General features: G+C 43.1%; 1 protein-coding gene across 3 annotated transcripts in view; it reads left to right on the plus strand.

Annotated features, from left to right (window-relative positions):
• The window catches only part of LOC129865779 (rap1 GTPase-GDP dissociation stimulator 1-like), a 51,561-nt gene that overhangs the window by 7,297 nt on the left and 21,605 nt on the right, over window positions 1-22,659 (plus strand). The window contains exons 2-7 of one of the 3 annotated variants that reach the window (XM_055938788.1): window positions 378-485; window positions 2,739-2,861; window positions 4,659-4,784; window positions 8,653-8,799; window positions 13,143-13,271; window positions 13,698-13,823. In XM_055938788.1, coding sequence (XP_055794763.1) covers window positions 378-485; window positions 2,739-2,861; window positions 4,659-4,784; window positions 8,653-8,799; window positions 13,143-13,271; window positions 13,698-13,823 — 759 coding nt within the window. Of the gene's footprint in view, window positions 1-374; window positions 486-2,738; window positions 2,862-4,658; window positions 4,785-8,652; window positions 8,800-13,142; window positions 13,272-13,697; window positions 13,824-22,659 lie in introns of all 3 variants that reach the window. The other 2 variants (XM_055938787.1, XM_055938789.1) reach the window with 2 other exon arrangements.

Here is a 22,659-nt window from a genome sequence, read left to right on the forward strand (position 1 = left end):
CCACGCCTCCCATCTAAGCCCCATTTGGACAAAAAAACAATCCTGCTGTCTGTCTGCCTTGCTGTGTAATAATGTTACTAAAACAGGGATTATAGACTACTTATTTTGAGACCCATTTTTATTCAGAATTCACAAAATGATGGATGGGGGATTTAGTGTCGCCTACATGTCTTCTCGTATACCGTTTTACTGTGTGATATGATTTGTGGTTGCTCTATACTGTATGGCCCAAGGTAGTTGTGGTCAAATCTAACATCCAGCCCTAGTGTGTGATTTAAAAACATTGAATAACATAGGCTACCTTAGACCGAGGAGTAAATTGACAGGTTAGGACGAGTGCTCATTCACCTTTGCCCTTTTCCCTCCTCTCCCAGCAGATAACCTGAGCGAAGCGTTGAAGAAGCTGAAGCTAGCCTCAGCAGACAGCGCCACAGACAATGTGGAGAGCTGCCTGGACTGCTTGCTCAAAGCACTGGCCCACAACAGTAAGTTTGACCCACATTCCTCAGAGTAAGTGAAATACACAGTACAGGATGGAGGAAAAATGAAGAGCCTAGTTAAAGACTAATTGGAGAACAAAAAAACATCCTAGTCACCAGGCTCACATTTGTTTTCGTACAAGGCCTAATTAAGAATATCTCAGTCAGTGTTGTTCACAAACTTGTCTGTCCTCCTTAGTTTGGGAAACGCAACCAATATGGCCGAAACGCAAACAATACAATATTATCACGTTACTTAAGTGCCGATACGGTATGTATCGCGATTCTCACGATTCTATATGTATTTCGATTCTGTGATTTTATTGCGATTCAATGTTCCAAACATATTGATCACCATGTCTGCTGCAGAGGAGAAATGGAGAGGTATGAGAGAACTAGTTTTGATCAGTCGTGGAAATAAAAGTGCTGAAAACGTTCTCTATTTAAAAACAAGATGGAGAGGAAGCTATGAAGGAAAATACTAGAGTTTTTGTGCAAGTATAGCCAACTAGCGCAAAAAATATTGCAGTATTGTCATAACGATTAAAAAATATTGTCGGAAGTCAAATCCCGATATGTAACTATATTGAGCCCCTCCCCACCATCACTAATAACCATCTGCATGATCTGGCTCGGCCTATCAAGTATCTTGTTTTTGGAGCATTGTAATGGCCTAACTTCTGTGCTTTTAAATTCGAGTTGTTGGTTTTCCGCATCCTCTACTGTCTTTTTAGCTTTGTGCTCTGGTGTAGCTAGGTTTAATGTTCTACTGCACTTGGAAGCACAACCCCCCCCCCACCCCCTCTTAGTCTCTTTTGACACTGACAAGTGATGAGCGTTCAATAGTCTGTTTGGGTGAGGAGATGGCCAAGAACCAAAAGGCGCACACTTTTGCCGATGCTACCTTTAGCCTAATAGTAAAAATCCAAGTGACGGTAATAATCATTTCATTGGTTAACCCTGCAGGTCTAGGGACTTAGATCGCAACATCTACTAAGCTAACATATGGAATTGTTTTAAGATGGTCATAAAATGTACTGTTTAAGCTAGATATTTTATCTTTTTAAATTAAACATTGAATTTGACCTTTACTGCAATAGCCCATAGAAACTGATTGAATTACACATTTGTATATGACAAAACAGTCAAAATGTATTGTAATGAATATGGTTTTGAAGTGCCCGTCATTTATCTGGGAGATAAGAAAACTCAGGCATTTTTAGACCTGTTTGGTTACTTCACTTGTGGCACTTTTACCCCCTATGCACGTGGTGCTATTTTTACAGCCTGGTACCAGGTTACCTTCAGACGACTCCCCTTAAGCTTGTGTGCGTCGTAGAGAAAATTAACTGACATTTGTGTGTGTGAGAGTCTCCCCTTTGTAGCTCAAACGGTTCTGGTTTTAAAGACCATTTCCTTGTCTGGAGCCTCTTGTGTAGAAAAACACAGCTTTTAGAAGCCTCATGTCATGGAATAGGCACACACGTTATAATGGCGGAAAGAGGGGATTGAGCTGCGGTGACTTGCATAAACACACAGGGAGCTTTTCAACATGTGATGCCTATGGGCGGCGGGTGGCCTATGGGCGGCGGGTGGCCTAGGGGCGGCGGGTGGCCTAGGGGCGGCGGGTGGCCTAGGGGCGGCGGGTGGCCTAGGGGCGGCGGGTGGCCTATGGGCGGCGGGTGGCCTAGGGGTTGGAGCGCTGGTCCAGTAACCGGAAGGTTGCTAGATGGAATCCCCGAGCTGCCAAGGAAAAAACTGTCGTTCTGCCACTGAACAAGGCAGTTAACCCACTGTTCATAGGCTGTCATTGTAAATAAGAATTTGTTATTAACTGACTTGCCCAGTTAAATAAAGGTAAAATAAAAAATTGACTAAGAGATTAATAATCAGTTCAGGGCTGCACTGTCGTCCTGCTAGTAATTTGATTTATATGGGACATTTTCTAGAGCTTGGTTTAGGATGATCATAAATAACCCCAAAATGGAATGACCTGGATGGGAAGGGATTATCTGCCTCTCCTTGCCCAACTCACCTATTTTTCAATTAATCCTTCCTCGATTCCCTACCATCTTTCTACTGTCCTCTTTCTCAATAAAGCATTCGAAGGTCAGATGGGAGATACCTTGGATCTCCTCCAATATGGTTGAGAAAGGGCCAAGGGGATAGGATGCAAGAAATCAATGAAAGACAAATTGAGATAGAGCCCTTGTCTTTTTTTCACAACTGTTCACCTCCTTTCTCCGCTCTTCCTCCTAGATGCTAATGCCAGTGAGAAGGTCCAGGAGATGGGCGTTCTCCCCCTGCTTCCCACCCTGCTGGCCCCACAGTCCTCCTGCACCCCCAAAGTAGCCAACATCATAGCCGAGGTGGCCAAAAATGGTGAGGCTCCCCCCGCTTGGTTTCTCCACACCTCATCTCATCCTCCCCAGGAAACATCATTCTCCTCACTTTTGGTTCCGCCGTCTTGTCAGTATACCATTTTATTTATTTTTTAACCATTTTTTTTTTTTTTTTTACCAACATTTTATTATATTCTCAGCTTTGTGTGTGTGTCTGTCATACAGTGGCGGTTTAGCATATATCTGTATTTGTTATTTAATTGTCATTATCTTAATTTTGTTAATTGAATGGGATTGTGATTCATCTAGTTGTGGGCTGATGGTGAAGATTATGGATGATTCTCTTACAGATGATCAATCTTAGACAGTCACTTATGGGTGATGATTCTATAGATGTTTGCTGTGTAGCCTAGATTGTGGTCTAGTCCCTGTGCTCATTTCTGTTTGTCCACGCCACTCCCCATAAGCAATTCTGCCTTTAGCCATTCCAACGGCAACAGATGGCTTCAGTCTTTCTAACAGAAGGCACCATAGGAGACCTGTCTGTTGGCGTTGCCATCCGTCTTGCTTTCCTAGACCGTAGTCGTTTTTACACAATGTCAGCACAGTGAATCATGCATTTACTTCCTGCCGTACTGTAGCTTGATCAAGGGAAAATGCACAGCAGTGTGTGGCTCATTTTGAGATTCAGGAACTCGTAAGATCTAGTTGAGGTTAGAACGACTCAATCAACCTAAGGCATTCATAACGCTCACAAAAGCACTTACCTAATAGACATGAAATAACATCTGCATAGTGTCCTATGTAAAGCTTTATACTAAGGTTGAGATTGGGCATTCAAATAAGTTGATGGCTTCTTGACTTCGCTCCAATTGTAGAGAAGTCACACATTTTCTTGGCCACATGTTGGACTCAAGCAGTCTTCCATTGGCAATGTGGCAGATTACAGTATGGAGGCCTCTCAACTTGCATACTGCAGTTACAGCAACAACTGGGCCATACTAAGTGCTTTTAGAGTAATTTATGAGTGGGTTTCAGGGAAGGCAGGTGCCGAGTTGAAAGGAAGTGACTTGAGAGTTGGGGGAAGACAAGTCTAACATAATGAATGGCTCGCTGCCTGCTGATGTGCCAGCCTGAGACTTGGCACCAACCCGCTGGCATTTTATCTGTCAGAGGCCCTGGAATTGTCTATGCCCAGTCCACAGTGGAATGCTTACTGTGTAAAAGATACTGGACTAAAATAACCTTTTTTCTAGTGTTTCTAGTGTTTAAAGTGTTTAAACACTTATTTCAAACCTAGTCAGTATTATGTGAAGGTTTTCTGTATTTGGCAGAACTTTAGGGCTGCCTTAAACGTGTTTCTGACAAAGATCCAGAGTTGTTTCATCCAGTTTATTTTTTATATGCGTTCATATAAAAATGGTCAAATGTGGATGCACTTAAGAAGCATCCAGTCTTCCGTTGACTAATCAATTGGAGTTTGGCACACACAGTATATTTCTGAGCAGATTGGAGGTTATAGTGAAATCCATTTAAATTCCAGTCAAACCAGCAAATTAACTGAAAATCCTCAGAAAATAACTGGTCCACTTTTCGGTCAATTTCAACTTGATTTTAAATGTCATCTCCTTAATCGAGACGGAATGGACCATGAAGATAGGAGTAGGGTGAAGTTTCCCCTAGACACTGATCATGGGTCATTTTTTTAATTTATTTCCCCTCGCTAATGGTTAAGTTTAAGATTGGGGATGGGGAAGTTTATCCCAGGTCTGTACTGTTGGGGAAACTTCACCCTGGAGCCTAATTGCTAATCCTGACTGCTTCCTCTCCCCTCCAGAGTTCATGCGGAGCCCCTGTGTGGAGGCAGGCCTCATCCCTCCCCTGGTGCAGCTGCTCCACTCCAAGGACCAGGAGGTGCTGCTGCAGACGGGCCGCGCCCTGGGAAACATCTGCTATGACAGCCGTAAGTTCATCCTGCTATAGGTCTCCCTCTCAAAGGCTTCTTTTACACATTTCCTATAGGTTTCCTTTAAACATTTGTCATAGGCCAGTTGGAAAAGGACCCGGAATCGGTGTGTCTGGGTTCCGCCATAATTATTATAATTTATGGGAAGGGGAGGTCTACTTTATAAGGAAGGGGACTGCATCTTGCCTAGGTGTAATTATAGGGGAAGTACTGAATCGACTTTTCCTTTCAACTGGCCCTCCTCTCTTCCCTCCTCTCCCCTCCCAGAGGTGCTGAGTTGCATCATGCCGGGGAAACTGGTGTCAGGATTCTAAACCGGCTGTTAGCGTTATCTGCTCTTTTTGATGACATTGGTCTGCTGAAAATCTGTTTAGTCTTAGTTCATCATAATATAATGCGATTTAACCTATTTCTCATCTGGATATATTGGAGGTGGGGAATAGTCTGGCCGGCTGTAAATTGGAATAGTCTGGCCGGCTGTAAATTGGAATAGTCTGAGGTGACTACCAGTATGATATTGTCTGTGCTTCACCTCATTATCAATATGAAATCCATATTTCATCTGTGCACTGACTACTTACTGTAAGTCGCTATGGATAAGGGCGTCTGCTAAATGACTAAAATGTCAAATGTACTATTGAGCATTTCTGTCCGTTTCAAGAGGCGACGGAGTGGCAGCCGTAGTCAGTCTAGCCCTGAGCTCCTGCCACATTTCTTTCCCCAGACAGACACCTCAGAGACCTATGTCTGTCACACAAAGGTAAAACTGCTTACAATTTCCCCCGATGCCTATAGAATAAAAAAATGTAGGTGACTTAATCAAGAGTTGTCGTGAATACATTTGAGGAGAAAATGTAATTGTCGGGTTTTGCTGAGTAATTAGTGGTCTGTCTGTGTTGGGGCGAGGCCTTAATGGCAGCTGTTGTTTCTGGGGCATTGTTTCTCCCAGACGTCTGTGGTTTGATAGAATCAGAAAGAGTTTGAGTGTGGGGGCAACTGATGAAGCCTTTTTTGGCATGGTGGCAGAAGTGTGTGCGTGTGTGTGTATCAGTCAGAGCTGCAGCTGTTTTCAACTCTTAATAGGGGCACCACTGAAGAAATCAGTTTGGAGGGAGTCTGTAGCTGTCTGGGTTCTGGCCCTTTCAAAATGTAATCAACCCAGCAACAACCCTACCACTTCAACTGCCAATTGCATTCATACAACTTCCAGACCTAGCAACAGAAAAACAGTGCCAGCATTTTGTCCATTGTTGATTTAACGCCATCCAGATTCAAGCCAGTTTGTTTAGTCCTTCTCCCTTGCTTTCTCTTTTTTGTTTCTTTCTCCTGCACTTTCTCCATCCCTCTCCTGCACTCTATCTCTCTCTCCAGTCTATGCGCATGCACACACATATACGCACGCACACTCTCACACACACACACTTGCGCTCACACTTTTTTTTTTCTCTCTTTCTCTCAACTCCATCTCTCTCCCCTCCTTTCTCTTCCTGTCCATGGTTTAGTGTTAAGGAAGTGGGCAGGCATCCAAACCAGGCTGAGGTTGGATGTGGGGGTCGTGGTTGCCTGTGGACTAGCAAGGTCGTGGTTGGCTTGTATCAGGAGACTAGAGGCGAACCAGTCTGTGCATGTCCAGGAACGGGATGACTGATCATTTAACACTTCCTCTGCCAGCAAGCCAGCTACGCTCCAGACACCCCATTCTGTCTGCCACCGCCATGCACACATAACACTGTATAATGTGTTGTGTTTCTGTGTTAAAACAGCTAGTACAGACAATGATATACTGACAAGGCCCATAACGCTTCCTCTGCTAGCTACACTCCAGACATCCCCATTTAGTCTGCCGGCGTCAAGAGCACAATGTGTGTCGGTATGTTCCTGTGTTGGCTAACGCAACGCATATACAGACGTCTTGTTGACTTTTCAATGTCCAGCGTTGGCGTACTGTCACAGGATGTGGCTTGTAATTTTCACAAAAGGAAAATACTCTTCCATTCCTTAATTGGAGAATTAGTGTCTACTTTGACAGTGTCTACTAGTGTATACTTTTTTATCCCCACCTCTGAGTTCGAAGAAAAGTCATGAATTCCTGGTCTGTAGTCTGTGGAAATTCAACCAGAATAGTATGCCTAACATTAGGAACTCCTTCCTAATATTGAGTTGCATCCCCTTTTGCCCTCAGAACAGCCTCAATTTGTCGGGGCGTGGACTCTAGGTGTCGAAAGCGTTCCACGTTTCTTGACACAAACCGGTGCGCGTGGCACGTAGTACCGTACCCCGCATTCAAAGGCACATAAATATTTAGTCTTGCCCATTCACCCTCTGAATGGCACACATACAATCCATGTCTCAAGGTTTAAACATCTTTCTTTAACCTGTCTCCTCTTAATCTACACTGATTTTGAAGTGACTTTAACAAGTGGCATCAATAAGCGACTGTTGCTTTCACCTGGATTCACCTGGTCAGTTGATGTCATGGAAAGATGTTCTTAATGTTTTGTACACTCAGCGTATCTATCGTCAGAGCACATGGCCTCCCTCCGGCTCTGGTCTTTCATGCTACATTATCTCTTGGCACATCAAGCACTCCTTGTCTACGTGATGTCTGCAGGCAAAGGTGATGTCCTTAAAGTTCAAACCCTAACCTCAGGCGCACCAACAAATCTCAATTTTAGTTGACCACAACTAGCATTGTTAACCACGTTTCTATCACAGGTGAGGTTGAGTCCTATTTCGTTTAATGATTTATAAATATGACCGGATTATTCTATGCATTTTTAAAAAAAGATCGGATTTGCATGGCTGTAGTCGATTGCTATGTCGCGCAGTATCCTACAAACGTACTGTGATCTGTAGTAATGTGGTGCTAATTCAGGTTACTCAATGAGGCGTCTGCTAAAAACGATTTCATAAAAACAGACTAGTCACTCGGTATGACATAACTTCAACTCCCATGGTCCCAAGGCTGTCTGGTCTTCAGTTCCCAAGATGTCGCCTTTTATTTGCACAAAGAGAACAGCCGTTTTGTCTCTCCTCAATTCAGCTGGGTTTCAGTCCCTCTACCTCCATACGTTTGCTGTTCAGTCATGCTCATTTGCATAACATGACTCAACTACATTCTGTTTAGCTGGACGCTAGTATGATTGTTGCTACCACTAATAACTATACTGTGTGCGAGCTTGACAGTGATTCTGACAAGTGGCATAAGATTGTCCACCAATTTAAGGCTGTATATTTTGAGCTAATTGGAAGATTTGCTGTGATTAATCGTGACAAATTGCAAATTCAGAATTTGATCAAATTTAACTGTAATTTACGATTTCTTTTAATTTATATATATATTTTTTTATACGAAAAGCATTACAAGAATATTGACCTGTCGGTTATGTCCAAAGTAACGGTAAGCAAAATCAAGGAAAATTTAAGGCGCACTTTTTTTTTTTTAACCTCAATGTCGATTTAAGACATCACATTGTTGTTTTTAGCTGTATAGATGTATTTTTAGATTTTTTTCAGTGCGTTTTGAATGCTTTCAGACTACGATTAATCGCAAAAGAAAGGAGTGCACTAAAATGACAAACTGGAGTTACATGTTTAACTCTGACAGCCCTACTGGGGTGGGCATGACCAAAAACACACTGGTATGCGCTTTGGTAATGCTAGTTCTTTTTATTTTATTTTTTGCTTTTCCTTGTTCTGATTAATCATTATTCTTTATGGTTATATTTAAATAGCATTTGTGATTTTGTATTTTTTTTCTTTTTTTTTGCTTGCTTAACTTTCTATTGATTTATTTTCCAGGTTGCTTGTTGTGATTTTTGTGGTTTTTCTTTGTTGATGTCCCCCTGACCTCTTTGTTTTGCAGATGAGGGCAGGAGTGCAGTTGACCAGGCGGGAGGGGCTCAGATAGTAGCTGGACACATAAAGTCAATGTCCCAAAATACTGACCCGGACAATGGAAAGCTCTTGACTGTCTTTTGTGGCATGCTGATGAACTATAGCAATGAAAATGGTAATGACAAACTCCCCCCGGATAAACAAAATTAACCAATCTAAACAGAGTAAACTTTTTAAAGAATTAATCTAAGAGATAAAGTGAGATGTTTTATTGTCACATACACCAGATAGGTGCAGTGAAATGTGTTGTTTTACAGGGTCAGCCATAGTATTACGGCGCCTCTGGAGGAAATTCGTGTTAAGTGCCTTGCTCAAGGGCACGTCAACAGATTTTTCGGCTCGGGTATTCAAACCATCAACCTTTCAGTTGCTGGCCCAATGCTCTAACCGCTAGGCTACCTGCCGCCCTACTTTGGCAGTGTTGGTGACTGTACTAAATGTAATGTTGACACCTTTTATCCAGTCTTAAAGTGATAGTTTACTTAAAAATGAAAATTGTCTGATATTTTCAGACCTCAAATGTAATTAATGACGAGACGAGTCCACGTCCCAGGCCATCTGTTGTGCTTGTTTATGTGGATCGCCATTAGCTTTTGCAGCTGCTATATGCCTCAAATCCAAACTGATTGTTATTTCCATATAGCTGGATCTACACAACTGGGACTTTTTAATAGATGGTGTAGGGGCATGGACTCATTAGCTGACTGTTTTTGAAGTCTAAAAATGTCTGACAAATTTAGATTTTAGCCAATGTTCAAGTTTATATTAGTCAGCCTTTACTCACCATGGTGACAGGAGGTGGTGATAAAGAGGACTGTTCAATATCTGTCCCCTGGAGAGTGGTCTGTCTGCTTCAAGTCCACTTCCATTGCTTTCTATTGTATCTTGCTTGAGGCCTTGGTAATTTTCCTCTTAAAGCAGTGACTGCTTGTCCTTGTAATTGGTGGTAGGTGGTGATGGTGTCCCTACAGCTTATACTGCAGCCATTTCTTCCCCTTTACACAGCACTCTCTTGTTTTCTAGTTAGATTGCCTATTCTCCCACAACCCTCCTTGCAAAGCCTATATGGTCTATCCAGGTGCAAGGTCCGGCGTAATCAATATGGATCACTTCTGTTGTCAACCTTCCAGCACCTGTTCCAGTTTAATTAGGCCGCGTTCCAAATGGGACCCTATTCCCAACGGGACCCTATTCCCAACATAGTGGACTACTTTTGACCAGAGAATAGGTTGCCATTTTGGACTTGTGCATAGACTCATAAAATATGAATCTTTCATTCAAATGAACACATTGTTTAGAACCGTTTAACTGTGCTAGGTAATTAACTAGTCTTGTTGTGATGATGCAACAGTTTTGCCACTGGGGATAAGCAGTGACTCATTCTCTTTTGCAAGTCACTTTACTGCACAACTCTTAACACTGCTTTTTAAAGGTAGACTCTGCAATATGACATCATACACAGCAGGGGGGACTTCCTGCTTACAGACATCAACAACAAATCAAATCTACCAAAACAGCCACTATTGACTCTTCCCAATGTGCGTCCTCACTTGAAGCCTGCCCACATTGGGAAGAGACAATAGTCAAGTGTCAGTCTTGCCAGATTTGAAATTGGTTGAGGTCTGTAAGCAGGAAGTCACCCCACTGGGTATGATGTCATATTGCTGAGTCTACATGTAAAACATTTCAAGTAGCTGCTGTGGAACCCTCTTCAAATTGGACTATAGAAAGTTGAGTTTTGGTCTTATTTGTTCCCCAGGAGTGTATTCACTAGTGACCTCATCACAGATTCTGTGCATAAACCGAAGAATAAGATTCTGCACGTAAACTGAAGAAACTGTTGCGGCGGTATAGAATGCGTAGGATAATGAGCAGCATTAGTTCTGGTGTTTGGACCCCGAGTAGTCATAGCTGATCAAATTACACAAGATTTTAGTTCTGGGTTAAGCGAGATTACTAGGAACCAAACGGAAGTAAATGGGCCGAAACGGAGTTGTAGCTGAATTTGTCCCATAAACTGTTTATTAATTGTTCTGATGCAAAACAATTTTGCAACGGTTTGCATGAATGAAAACACCCCAGGCTGGTTAGTGGTGTAGTGACGGATGCTCGGTGGGTGTTTTATGGCACTTTCGTCTACGTTCTAACCCTGATGTTCCACGACGTACTGCTCCTCTCTGAATAATGTCAATTATTAATGAACGGGCCAAGTTCTATAACTTTTTCTCCTCCTTGGGCAAGATGCAGAACGTAATTTTCGGTCTATCGCTTCACCTGTACGATCCCTGACCAGTCCGAGGTCACTCACCAACTGTTTTGTTCTCCCGTCGAAAATAGACTGAGGAAATTTAAGTGACCAAAAATGTGGCGTTCAGGGGAGGTACATGCAAGTCAGCGACAACTCAGGCTTTCTCTTGTTCTTTTCCCCCAATCAAACATGGAGCTAAGATAATTTTCTTCGTTAACCTAATGATCTGCGATCAGATCATCAGACATTAAACAGTGCTGTGGTTACACAGAAATAGAATTACTAGAACGGACATCCCCATTCGAGGCAATGTTCCACGATGTTTAGAATTCTGTTTACATGCGAGTTACTGTCCTCTGCTTGAAGCGGTGCTACTTCCAGTGACACTGACATTTAGCCTCAGCTGCCAAGCACCGTTATCACTGCACTAAATCAAACCATTTCACGGAGCTCAGCAAAGCCTGATTTGACTTGAGTTAAATCAGATTCAAATATCTCACACAGACATGTTTTGACTCCATTAGTCAATTATGGTTGGTTGTGGCCTCCAATCTGTTGAGCTTTGAATAAGGCCATTTTCTTTTATTGCCGCTCCATGAAAATGATGTTTGAGAAAACGAGACACTTCATGTAGCCTCTATACCAAAGTTGAGAAAATAATGTAAGTAAACGTAATTACAAATAGTGTGTAACATAACTGCCTAGTGCAATTACGTCCTGCTCAACACTGTTCATAGATGTAGTACCCAAATTAAGTTAATTATTTAGCACGAGGTTAGGTGTGAAATGCAGCCTAGAGTTGTTTCCAAGCCCTGTCATCGGCTATAATAAAACAAACGCTGTCTCAGATGTCACCACTCAAAAGGCTGAAAAAGTTGATGGTTGAAAATAATACATACAAATACCGCATGCTCTACACGTCCTTGGAACGGTAAAGAGGAGAGAAACCGCCTTCTCTACGCTGAGATACGGAATCTAACACGTCAGAGTGATGGCGTTCGTCTGCTCTGCGCACCACAGCGAGGGCCTGGAGCATTTTTGCAATTACACAATGCAAATTAGTTTGTGGCCGCCAGCGGATCATTCCCTTAAGCTGGCTGTTTGTAAACTCACCACAGCTAATATAACCTTCATTAACATTGATAGAAGCTCTGTACGTCCACTGGTTTTTACAGCGTCTGTGCAAATTGAAGAAATAGAAATCAATATTTTTGTATAAATGTAAATTTGGAATATGATAACTTTGACCCAAGTTGGTTTATGATTCTGGAATTCGCTCTTCTCCAGTAGGCCTTCTGCTTCTGTCGAGGCCTATTGTGGATTATGGTTAGGATCTAATGTTTTGAGTGAATAACAGTTCTGGCGGATGACAATTGCTGTTGGTTGTTTTTAAAAAGTTCCAGCAAAAAATGTCAGCTTGTATTTCAGAGAACCCTTATTAATTCACTAATATAACTATTTCTCAATTGGTTACCTCCTTTTAGCACTCACCCTCCTTCCTTCTAGCCTTTTATCGTCTCCTTCCGTCTCACTTTCCCATTCTTCTTTTCTTTAACTTTTCCTTTTTCTTCTTGTACCCTCTCTCTCCGCCCATTTTGTCAGTATTGGTAGTCTCTTAAAGCCAACTTAATCAACTCTTTCTCTTATCTTTCCTCTCTAGGCTCTTCTAGCTGGTTTTCCAGAGCTCACTACAACCAGGGAAATACATCTGCACTCTGATATCCTGTATTTGAAAAAAATATATACTGTTTAGCTAGTCTGCATTTAGCAAATGGTAGTTCAACTGTGCAAATTTGTTTCCTTGTTTGCATTAACTAATTTCCCTTTTTAGAAATTGCCTTTATGATCCTCTTGAGACTTGATTTTAAGACGTATGGCTTTATACCTTCCATTAGCTTTTCCACTTCTAATTATATTATTGACTAGTGTGGGTGTGTGTTTTTATGGCAGCGCGAAGCTGGCAGACAGACGTTTTCATAGCCCAATAATGTATCTCTCTACGTTTTAGGGCTGAGACAATAGTGCCTTCATAAATTACACACACACACACACACACACACACATCAGGGTGTTTCTGTTTAGTTAATTTGCCTAATTAGCAGAAACACTGCCCACCCTGATCTTTGTGGCCTTATTGTAATTCCATTTCCCAAACACTAGATGGCAGTGCTCTTACCTATCCTCTGATCTCCTCTGTGTGTCCTCTCCAGACTCCTTGCAGGCCCAGTTGATCAACATGGGGGTGATCCCCACCCTGGTGAAGCTGCTGGGGCTCCACTCAGACAACACAGCCCTTACAGAGATGTGCCTCATCGCTTTCGGAAACCTGGCTGAGCTCGGTGGGTAGTGGGACATCTTAGAGCTGATCAGAGAGGTCACTATGTATTTTGTGTATATACCAAAGAAAAGGTTTTCTAAATTAATTCTACGGTACATTGAGTAGAATACTGCTGCCACCCCACCATTCTGGACTTGGTTCAGTTTTTATACCATGCTGTCTGGGGCCTGGGCTTTGAGCATTAAAAAAAGGGTCAACCCCAGATTAAAGTTGAGCCGTGGACTCTCCTGTCATTCACATATGTTGTAAATCCGTGGACAGAACTGATTCCGGTGTGTGTCTTTAGCCTGGTGCCAAATCTTTGATCGTTATCATGCCGTACGCTCGGCATGAAAATGAATAAACACAGAGAAGAGTTGGCCTACGCACAAACCGACTGGACCAGTCATTTCATCTTGATTGAACTGTTTTTCTTCCGTCTCTGCAGAGTCCAGTAAGGAACAGTTTGCCTCCACGAACATCGCTGAGGAGCTGGTACGTCTGTTCCAGAAGCAGGCAGAGCACGAGAAGAAGGAGATGATCTTTGAGGTCCTGGCTCCACTCGCTGAGAACGGTAATTCAATACAACTTTTTCTTTATCCCCACAGGGGCAATTAAGACCGGCAAGTGAGGTTATAAATATTAAATATACACTATACATTACCTTCGGAAAGTATTCAGACCCCTTGACTTTTTCCATGTTTTGTTACGTTACAGCCTTATTCTAAAATTATTAAATAAAAGACTATCATCAGCAAGCTACACACAATAACCAATAATGACAAAGCGAAAACAAGATTTTGAATTTTTTGTGAATTTATAGCAAATATAAAAACATACCTTATTTACATAAGTATTTAGGCCCTTTGCTATGAGACTTGAAATTAAGCTCAGGTGCATCCTGTTTCCATTGATCATCCTTGAGATGTTTCTATAACTTGGAGTCCACCTGTGGTAAATTCAATTGATTGGACATGATTTGGAAAGGCACCCACCTGTCTATATAAGGTCCCACAGTTGACAGTGCCTGTCAGAGCAAAAACCAAGCCATGAGGTCGAAAGAATTGTCCGTAGAGCGCAGAGACAGGATTGTGTCGAGGCACAGATCTGGGGAAGGTTACCAAAACATTTCTGCAGTATTGAAGGTCCCCAAGAACACAGTGGCTCCATCATTATTAAATGGAAGAAGTTTTGAACCACCAAGACACTTCCTAGAGCTGGCTGCCTGGCCAAACTGAGCAATCGGGTGAGAAGGGCCTTGGTCAGGGAGGTTTCCAAGAACCTGGTGGTCACTCTGACAGAGCTCCATAGTTCCTCTGTGGAGATGGGAGAATCTTCCAGAAGGACAAGTGGCCAGACCGAAGCCGCTTCTCAGTAAAAGGCACATGTCAGCCCGCTTCGAGTTTGCCAAAAGGCACCTAAAGCCTCTCAGACCATGAGAAACAAGATTCTCTGGTCTGATTAAACCAAGATTGAACTCTTTGGCCTGAATGCCAAGCTTCATGTTTGGAGGAAACCTGGCACCATCTGTACGGTGAAGCATGGTGGTGGCAGCATCATGCTGTGGGGGATGTTTTTCTATGGCGGGGACTGGGAGACTGGTCAGGATTGAGGCAAAGGTGAATGGAGAAAAGTACAGATCCTTGATGAAAACCTGCTCCAGAGGGCTCAGGACCTCAGACTAGGTTGACGGTTCACCTTCCAACTGGACAACGACCCTAAGCACACAGCCAAGACAACGCAAGAGTGGCTTCGGGACAAGTCTCTGAATGTCCTTAAGTGGCCCAGCCAGAGCCTGATCTTGAACCCAATCGAACATCTCTGGAGAGACCTGAAAATAGCTGTGCAGCGACGCTCCCCATCCAACCCGATAGAGCTTCAGAGGATCTGCAGAGAAGAATTGTAGAAACTCTCCAAATACAGGTGTACCAAGCTTGTAGCGTCATACCCAAGAAGACTCGAGGCTGTATCCCTGCCAAAGGTAATTCAACAAAGTACTGAGTAAAGGGTCTGAATACTTATGTAAATGGGATTTTTATGTAAAAGCAGTTTTTTATATATACATTTGCACACAAAAAAACTTGTCATTATGGGGTATTGTGTGTAAATTTGAGGGGGGGTGGAAACAGCCTTATTCTAAAATGTGTCACGTAACCATGTGGAAAAAGTCAAGGGGTCGGAATACTTTCTGAATGCACCATATATACAAAGTATGTGGACACCCCTTCAAATGAGTGTATTCTGCTATTTCAGCCACTCCCGTTGCATGGCTGTGTGCTTAATTTTATACACCTGTCAGCAATCTCCATAGACAAACAATGGCAATAGAAGGGCATTGTTGAAGAGCTCAGTGACTTTCAACATGGCACCGTCATAGGATGCCACCATTCCATCAAGTCAGTTCGTCAATGTCTGCCCTGCTAGAGGTGCATCGGTCTACTGTGCTGTTATTGTGAAATGGAAACGTCTAGGAGTAACAACGGATCATTCACAAAGTGGTAGGCCACACAAGCTAACAGAACGGGATCTCTGAAATGCGTAGCCAGTACAAAATCGTCTGTCCTCGGTAGTGAGTTTTCCAACCGAGTTCCACACTGCCACTGGAAGCAACGTCAGCACAAGAACTGTTCGTCAGGAGCTTCATGAAATGGGTTTCCATGGCCGAAAAGATGCACACAAGTCTAAGATCACCATGCACAATGCCAAGCTTCGGCTGGAGTGGTGTAAAGCTCACCGCCATTGGAAACTCTTTCTCTGGAGTGATGAATCACGCTTCACCATCTGGCAGTCTGACGGATGAATCTGGGTTTGGTGGATGCCAGGAGAACGCTACCTGCCCCAATGCGTAGTGCCAACTAAGGGAATAATGGTCTGGGGCTGTTTTTTCATGGTTCGCGCTAAGCCCCTTAGTTCCAGTGAAGGAAAAGCTACAGCATACAATGACATTCTAGAGGATTCTGTGCTTTCAACTTTGTGGCAACAGTTTGAGAAAGGCCCTTCCCTGTTTCAGCATGATAATGCCCTGTGCACAATGCGAGGTCCATACAGAAATGGCTTGTCGAAATTGGTGTGGAAGAACTTGACCGGCCTTCACAGAGCCCTGACCTCAACCCCATCAAACACCTTTGGGATTAATTGGTACACCGACTGCAAGCCAGGTCTAATCGCCTAATGTCAGTGCCCGACCTCACTAATGCTCTTGTGGCTGAATGGAAGCAAGTTCCCGCAGCAATGTTCCAACATCTAGAGGAAAGCCTTCCCAGAGAAGAGTGGAGGCCGTTATAGCAGCAAAGGGGGGACCAACGCCAAAATAATACCCAGGATTTTGGAATGAGATGTTGGACAAGCAGGTGTCCACATACTTTTGGTAGTGTAGCTGCGAGCAGCAATAATTGTGGTTCACAGGATGACCAAAAGGAAACGAGATCAGTTGGGAAACAAAGCAAGCACTCCATCATGTAGGAACTCTTCCTTTATGTGAAATCAGTGAAAGCATTAACATGTTTCTCTCAATACCACAACGATGACACAAATTAAGTTTAGTCTAGTGCTGTAAAATCAAATTTCATTGGTCACATTCATGTGATTAGTAGATGTTATTGTGGGTGTAGCGAAATGCTTGTGCTTCTAGCTCCGACAGTGCAGTAATATCTAACAAATTACACAACATATACACATCGAAGTAGGAATGAATGAAGACTATATGCATATATGGACGAGCGATGTCAGAGGAACCGACTAAGATACCATAGAATACAGTGTATACATATGAGATGAGTAATGCAAGATATGTAAACATTGTTAACGTGACTAGTGTTCCATTCCTTAAAGTGGCCAGTGATTTCTAGTCTATTCCTATAGGCAGCAGCCTCTAATGTGCTAGTGATGGCTGTTTAGCAGTCTGATGGCCTTGAGATTGAAAAACAGCTTCAATCTCTCGGTCCCAGCTTTGATGCACTTGTACTGACCTCGCCTTCTGGATGATAGCGGGGTGAAGAGGCAGAGCCTCGGGTGGTTGTTGTCCTTGATGATCTCTTTGGCCTTCCTGTGACATCGGGTGCTGTATTTGTCCTGGAGGGCGGGTAGTTTGCCCCCGGTATTGCGTTGGGCAGACCACACCACTCTCCGGAGAGCCTTGTGGTTGCGGGCGGTGCAGTTGCTGTAGGTTGGTTCTTTGACTGCACCTTGTAATCATTCTTGGTCATTACTTAATGTGTTGAGTTTATATACCAATATACCAATTCAATTTTAGATGGCCAACTATAGATGGCTGAATAGATTGAGAGATATATATATATATATATATATATATATATATATATATATATATATATATATATATATATGATTTCTTTTTAAATTAGGAGAGCGAGAACTTGTGAAAGAAAATGAGGGGGAGAATGAGGTATATGGAAAAGGAAATGATGGCTAGGGTGCAGAAATGTAGTGTTGAATTATAATGTTAATGTTGTATTAGCATAGCCATAGGGATGCATTCCCTAGCTATTTTACATTAACCATGCGAACATGTCAGATAAGCATACAGAAAAAGTGGCGTGTGCATTTTAGAAAATGTCCAGTTAAGAATTTGAACCTCCCCTCAGCTGTATCGGTCTATCAGAAATGAATAATGTGTTGGTTGAAGTCAGTTAGGTGAGGAAGTGCACACTGCAACAACAAAATAAATTGAGCGACCACGGCTGGATTTGGGTCGGCTCCTAAAACCAAAACGTGCTCGTATGCCAAGTAGAATGCTAACCTTGTTTTGGGACAGTATATGATATTTGAAGGGGGATTGTCATTGTCAGTTTAAAGTACAGTGGCCAATTTCCACTCACGGCAGTCGGGCCTATATTATGTGGAGTTATCTGTGGCCTTGATAACTGCATATTGGAGTATAGTGGCTCTCGTATCCAAAGCTGCTGGGCTGAGGCTGCTCAGAGAGCGAGGGAGAACTAACACCCATAGTGGCAGGAGGAAGAAGACTGATGATGAGCGAAGGGCTCTGACAGTGAACAGGAAGGAGAAGATTGGTCCACCACCATCCTGCCAACTTGACACAACTGTGGGAAGCATTGGAGTCAACATGGGTCAGCATCCCTTTTAACACCTTGTAGAGTCCACGCCCTGACAAATTGAGGCTGTTCTGAGGGCAAAAGGGGGTGCAACTCCATATTTGGAATGTGTTCCTAATGTTTTGTACACGTGTGTTAGACTGAGCGTGTGTGTACGTGCACGTTTTGTGAGAGACAGAATGTGTGTGTGAGCATGCGTGACAGAGGGAGTGACTCACTGACTGTTGTTGTCGTTCTTGGCAGCACACTGGGTTTTCCCCCTCTGCCCTGTTCTTCGACAACGTTCTGCTTAAACTCTACTCCAGAGAACTTCCCCCTCTCTGGCACACGGACGCAGACACAATACAATCCTAGACTCAAAACATCTAATCTCGCTTACCCCTCACACAAACCCTGTATCCTTTTCTCCCGTCTATGAATGTACTGCTGTAGTGACCTCTTTACCGTTTGACCATAGCCACTGCCCAAGCCTGAAGTGTTTTTTTCCCAACACATAGTCCACATTCAAGATTCCCAAAAGCCAAATGGCAAAAAGCACTCACGGAGATCCAGGGACATGGTGCAACAATTTATATATATATATATATAATATTTGTGGTAGACCTGATCACCGACAATGACGAGACAGCCTATAGGGAGGAGGTCAGAGACCTGGCCGGGTGGTGCCAGAATAACAACCTATCCCTCAACGTAACCAAGACGAAGGAGATGATTGTGGACTACAGGAAAAGGAGGACCGAGCACGCCCCATTCTCATCGACAGGGCTGTAGTGGAGCAGGTTAAGAGCTTCAAGTTCCTTGGTGTCCACATCAACAACAAACTAGAATGGTCCAAACACACCAAGACAGCCGTGAAGAGGGCACGACAAAGCCTATTCCCCCTCAGGAAACTAAAATGATTTGGCATGGGTCCTGAGATCCTCAAAAGGTTCTACAGCTGCAACAGAGAACATCCTGACTGATGCCTGGTATGGCAACTGCTCGGACGCCGACCGCAAGGCACTTCAGAGGGTAGTGCGTACGGCCCAGCACATCACTGAGGCTAAGCTGCCTGCCATCCAGGACCTCTACACCAGGCGGTGTCAGGAAGGCCCTAAAAATTGTCAAAGACCCCAGCCACCCCAGTCATAGACTGTTCTCTACTAACGCATGGCAAGCAGTACCGGAGTGCCAAGTTTAGGACAAAAAGGCTTCTCAACAGTTTTTACCCCCCAGCCATAAGACTCCTGAACATAACTATTTGCATTGTGTGCCACCCCCCCAACCCCTCTTTTACACTGCTGCTACTCTCTTGTTTATCATATATGCATAGGCACTTTAACTATACATTCATGTACATACTACCTCAATTGGCCCGACCAACCAGTGCTCCCGCACATTAGCTAACCCGGCTATCTGCATTGTCCCACCACCTGCCCACCCCTCTTTTTACGCTACTGCTACTCTGTTCATCATATATGCATAGTCACTTTAACCATACCTACATGTACATACTACCTCAATAAGCCTGACTGACCGGTGTCTGTATATAGCCTTGCTACTGTTATTTTCAAATGTTTTATTTCTTTACTCACCTACACACACACACCTTTTTTTCACACTATTGGTTAGAGCCTGTAAGTATTTCACTGTAATGTTGTATTCGGCGCACGTGACATACTTTTATTTTTATTTTCTATAGATCTAACACAAATGAATTCTTTGATCAATATAAAGCGTAGATTACTGGAACTGTAAAAACATGAGATGGTCTGCTATGTATGTTTCAAGACATGTCTAGCTAGGACTCCTACCGAACGCCCAACTTCTTCCATTTATCCTAGACTACACACTTGCCACAGTACAATGAATGGGCAAGAGGGGGAGCCATATACTTATATAAACTAATAACAAAATGAATAGATCAATCCGGAAGGGAAAGGGGGATACCTAGTCAGTTGTACAACTGACTGCATTCAAACAAAATGTGGCTTCTGCATTTAACCTGATGACGTTAAAGCGGGGGGCTGCCTTAATGTCATCGGCGCCGGGGGGGCAGTTGTTGATTAACTACCTTGCTCAAGAGGAGTACGGCAGATTTTTACGCATTGCCGCCTCTGGAATTTGAACCAGTGACCTTTCCGTTAGTGTCCCAACAATCTTAACCGCTAGGCTAGGTAAGTATAACTCATATAAGTCATCTGTTATATCGCAGTCCAATTCATCCCAAAGGTGTTCGATGGACTTGAGGTCAGGGCTCTGTGCAGGCCAGTCAAGTTCTTCCACACCAATTTCGACAAGCCATTTCTGTATGGACCTCGCATTGTGCACAGGGCATTATCATGCTGAAACAGGGAAGGGCCTTCCCCAAACCTGTTGCAACAAAGTTGGAAACACAGAATGGTCTAGAACAGGGGTGGGCAAACTTTTTGACTCGCGGGCCACAATGGGTTCTAAAACTTGAGAGGGGCCGGGCCAGGAGCATTTGGAGGGAGTGTTTGGGCCGGATATACTAAAGCATTAAATGTAGTGTGTGCAAACCTCATAGCACAGTAAGAACACTACAACCCAATTTATTAACTGTCTTTCAAATGTGAAAAATAGCCCTTATCAGTTAATAAATTTGTCTCAAGGAATATGCAAGATATGGCATTTACATACTATTTCGCAGATACCGGGATGAGGAAATGTAAATAGATTAAAATAACATACGCACTGTGATTTATCAAGATTGCGTCTGTTTTTAATAAGTTTCAATCGAAGGTGCAAAGTTAAAGAAATCAACATTTATTGAAAAATGGAATCACTTTCAACATTCAAAACATTATTACACAACGAAATACTCAAGCTCAATAATATCTACTTGTGTTAAACTCCGCAAAATCATGGATGGATTGTCCTGACCGCGCGCTCTACAAACTCGCCACGGACGCCCTCGCCTTCACGCGCAAACAGTACACGTGTATCGTTGCCAAGCACACAGACATAGGCTGTATTAAATATCCTACCTGCAGCTGAAAATTTAAATTTAAATTAAGAGCGATGTGCGGCGTGTTAATAAAGCTACTGTACCGCTGCTGTGCGTAAATACGCATTGCTCTTAATTAAAATACGCACTTCCAAACTTTCCATATGCATTTTTTCATAACACAGCAGAAAAACTCACCATTTCAGTGGGAACAGTGTTGTTGGTCTCCCTTTTTTGCCAGTGCATCAAAGTCTGGAGTTAGTTTTGTTGTGGCAATTCTCAGGACAGATCTGAGGTGTTGGTCAGTTAACTTGGATCTGTGATGGGCTTTGTTGATTTTCATGACGCTAAACGTCTGCTCACACACGTAGGTCGAGCCAAACAACACCAGCATCTTCTGCGCCGTCCTCCGGAGGTTTGGAAACGCGGTCTCGTTAAGTGAAGCGTAAAAGTCATTCAGTTTAAGAGACTTGAACTGAATGAACTGATTTTGCTAAACTGATTTTTTCAAACTTGGCTTTGCTCTCCGGACACAAGAGACCTGCTGTCTCTACCATGCACTCTTTCAAAAACTCGCCTTCGGAGAAAGGCTTGCTAGGCTTTGCTAATTTGAATGCCAGCAAATAACTTGCCTTGGTACTTGACTCTTGAATTGCAGTTTGTCGGTGAAAAAAGTTCTGTTGACTCTGTAAATTAGCTGCCAACCTCTGAGCAGTAGCCGCCCGTTCTTGTGTTGACTGCTTGCTAGCATAGTTTGCATGCTTCGTGGCAAAGTGACGGCTGATATTGTGCTCTTTGAAAACCGCAACAGCTTCTTGGCATATCAGACATACAGCCGTTGATCGGACTTCAGTGAATAAGTATTTTGTTGTCCACTCCTTATTAAACACTCGGCATTCGCTGTCCACTTTCCTTCTCTTTGGTCCGCTCATTTTCACAGAAGGGCTTAATGGTGACGTGAAACGAAGTGAAAATTAAAGTGAAATAAAGAGAAATACGCGCCACTCCAACAACGGTCAATGTGTTTTGAGTGCGCCATCTATTGGGGAAACGTGGGCATTGCAGGGAAAGGGGAAAAAAAGGAGGTTTTTACTATAATTTGGACAAGTTCGGCGGGCCGGATTAAAAAGCCTAACGGGCCGTATGTGGCCCGCGGGCCGTAGTTTGCCCATGTCTGGTCTAGAATGTCATTGTATGCTGTGTAGTTAAGGTGCCTAGCCTGAACCATGAAAAACAGCCGTATTTCTGTATCCTAGTCATGTGAAATCGATATTAGGGCCTCATGAATTCACTTCAATTGACTGATTTCCTTATGAACTTTAACTCAGTAAAATCTTTGAAATTGTTGCATGTTGCGTTTTTTATTTTTGTTCTGTGTGTTTCTTTCT

The sequence above is a fragment of the Salvelinus fontinalis genome, chromosome 11 (genome assembly GCF_029448725.1).
Source record: "Salvelinus fontinalis isolate EN_2023a chromosome 11, ASM2944872v1, whole genome shotgun sequence".
NCBI classification, from domain to species: domain Eukaryota; kingdom Metazoa; phylum Chordata; class Actinopteri; order Salmoniformes; family Salmonidae; genus Salvelinus; species Salvelinus fontinalis.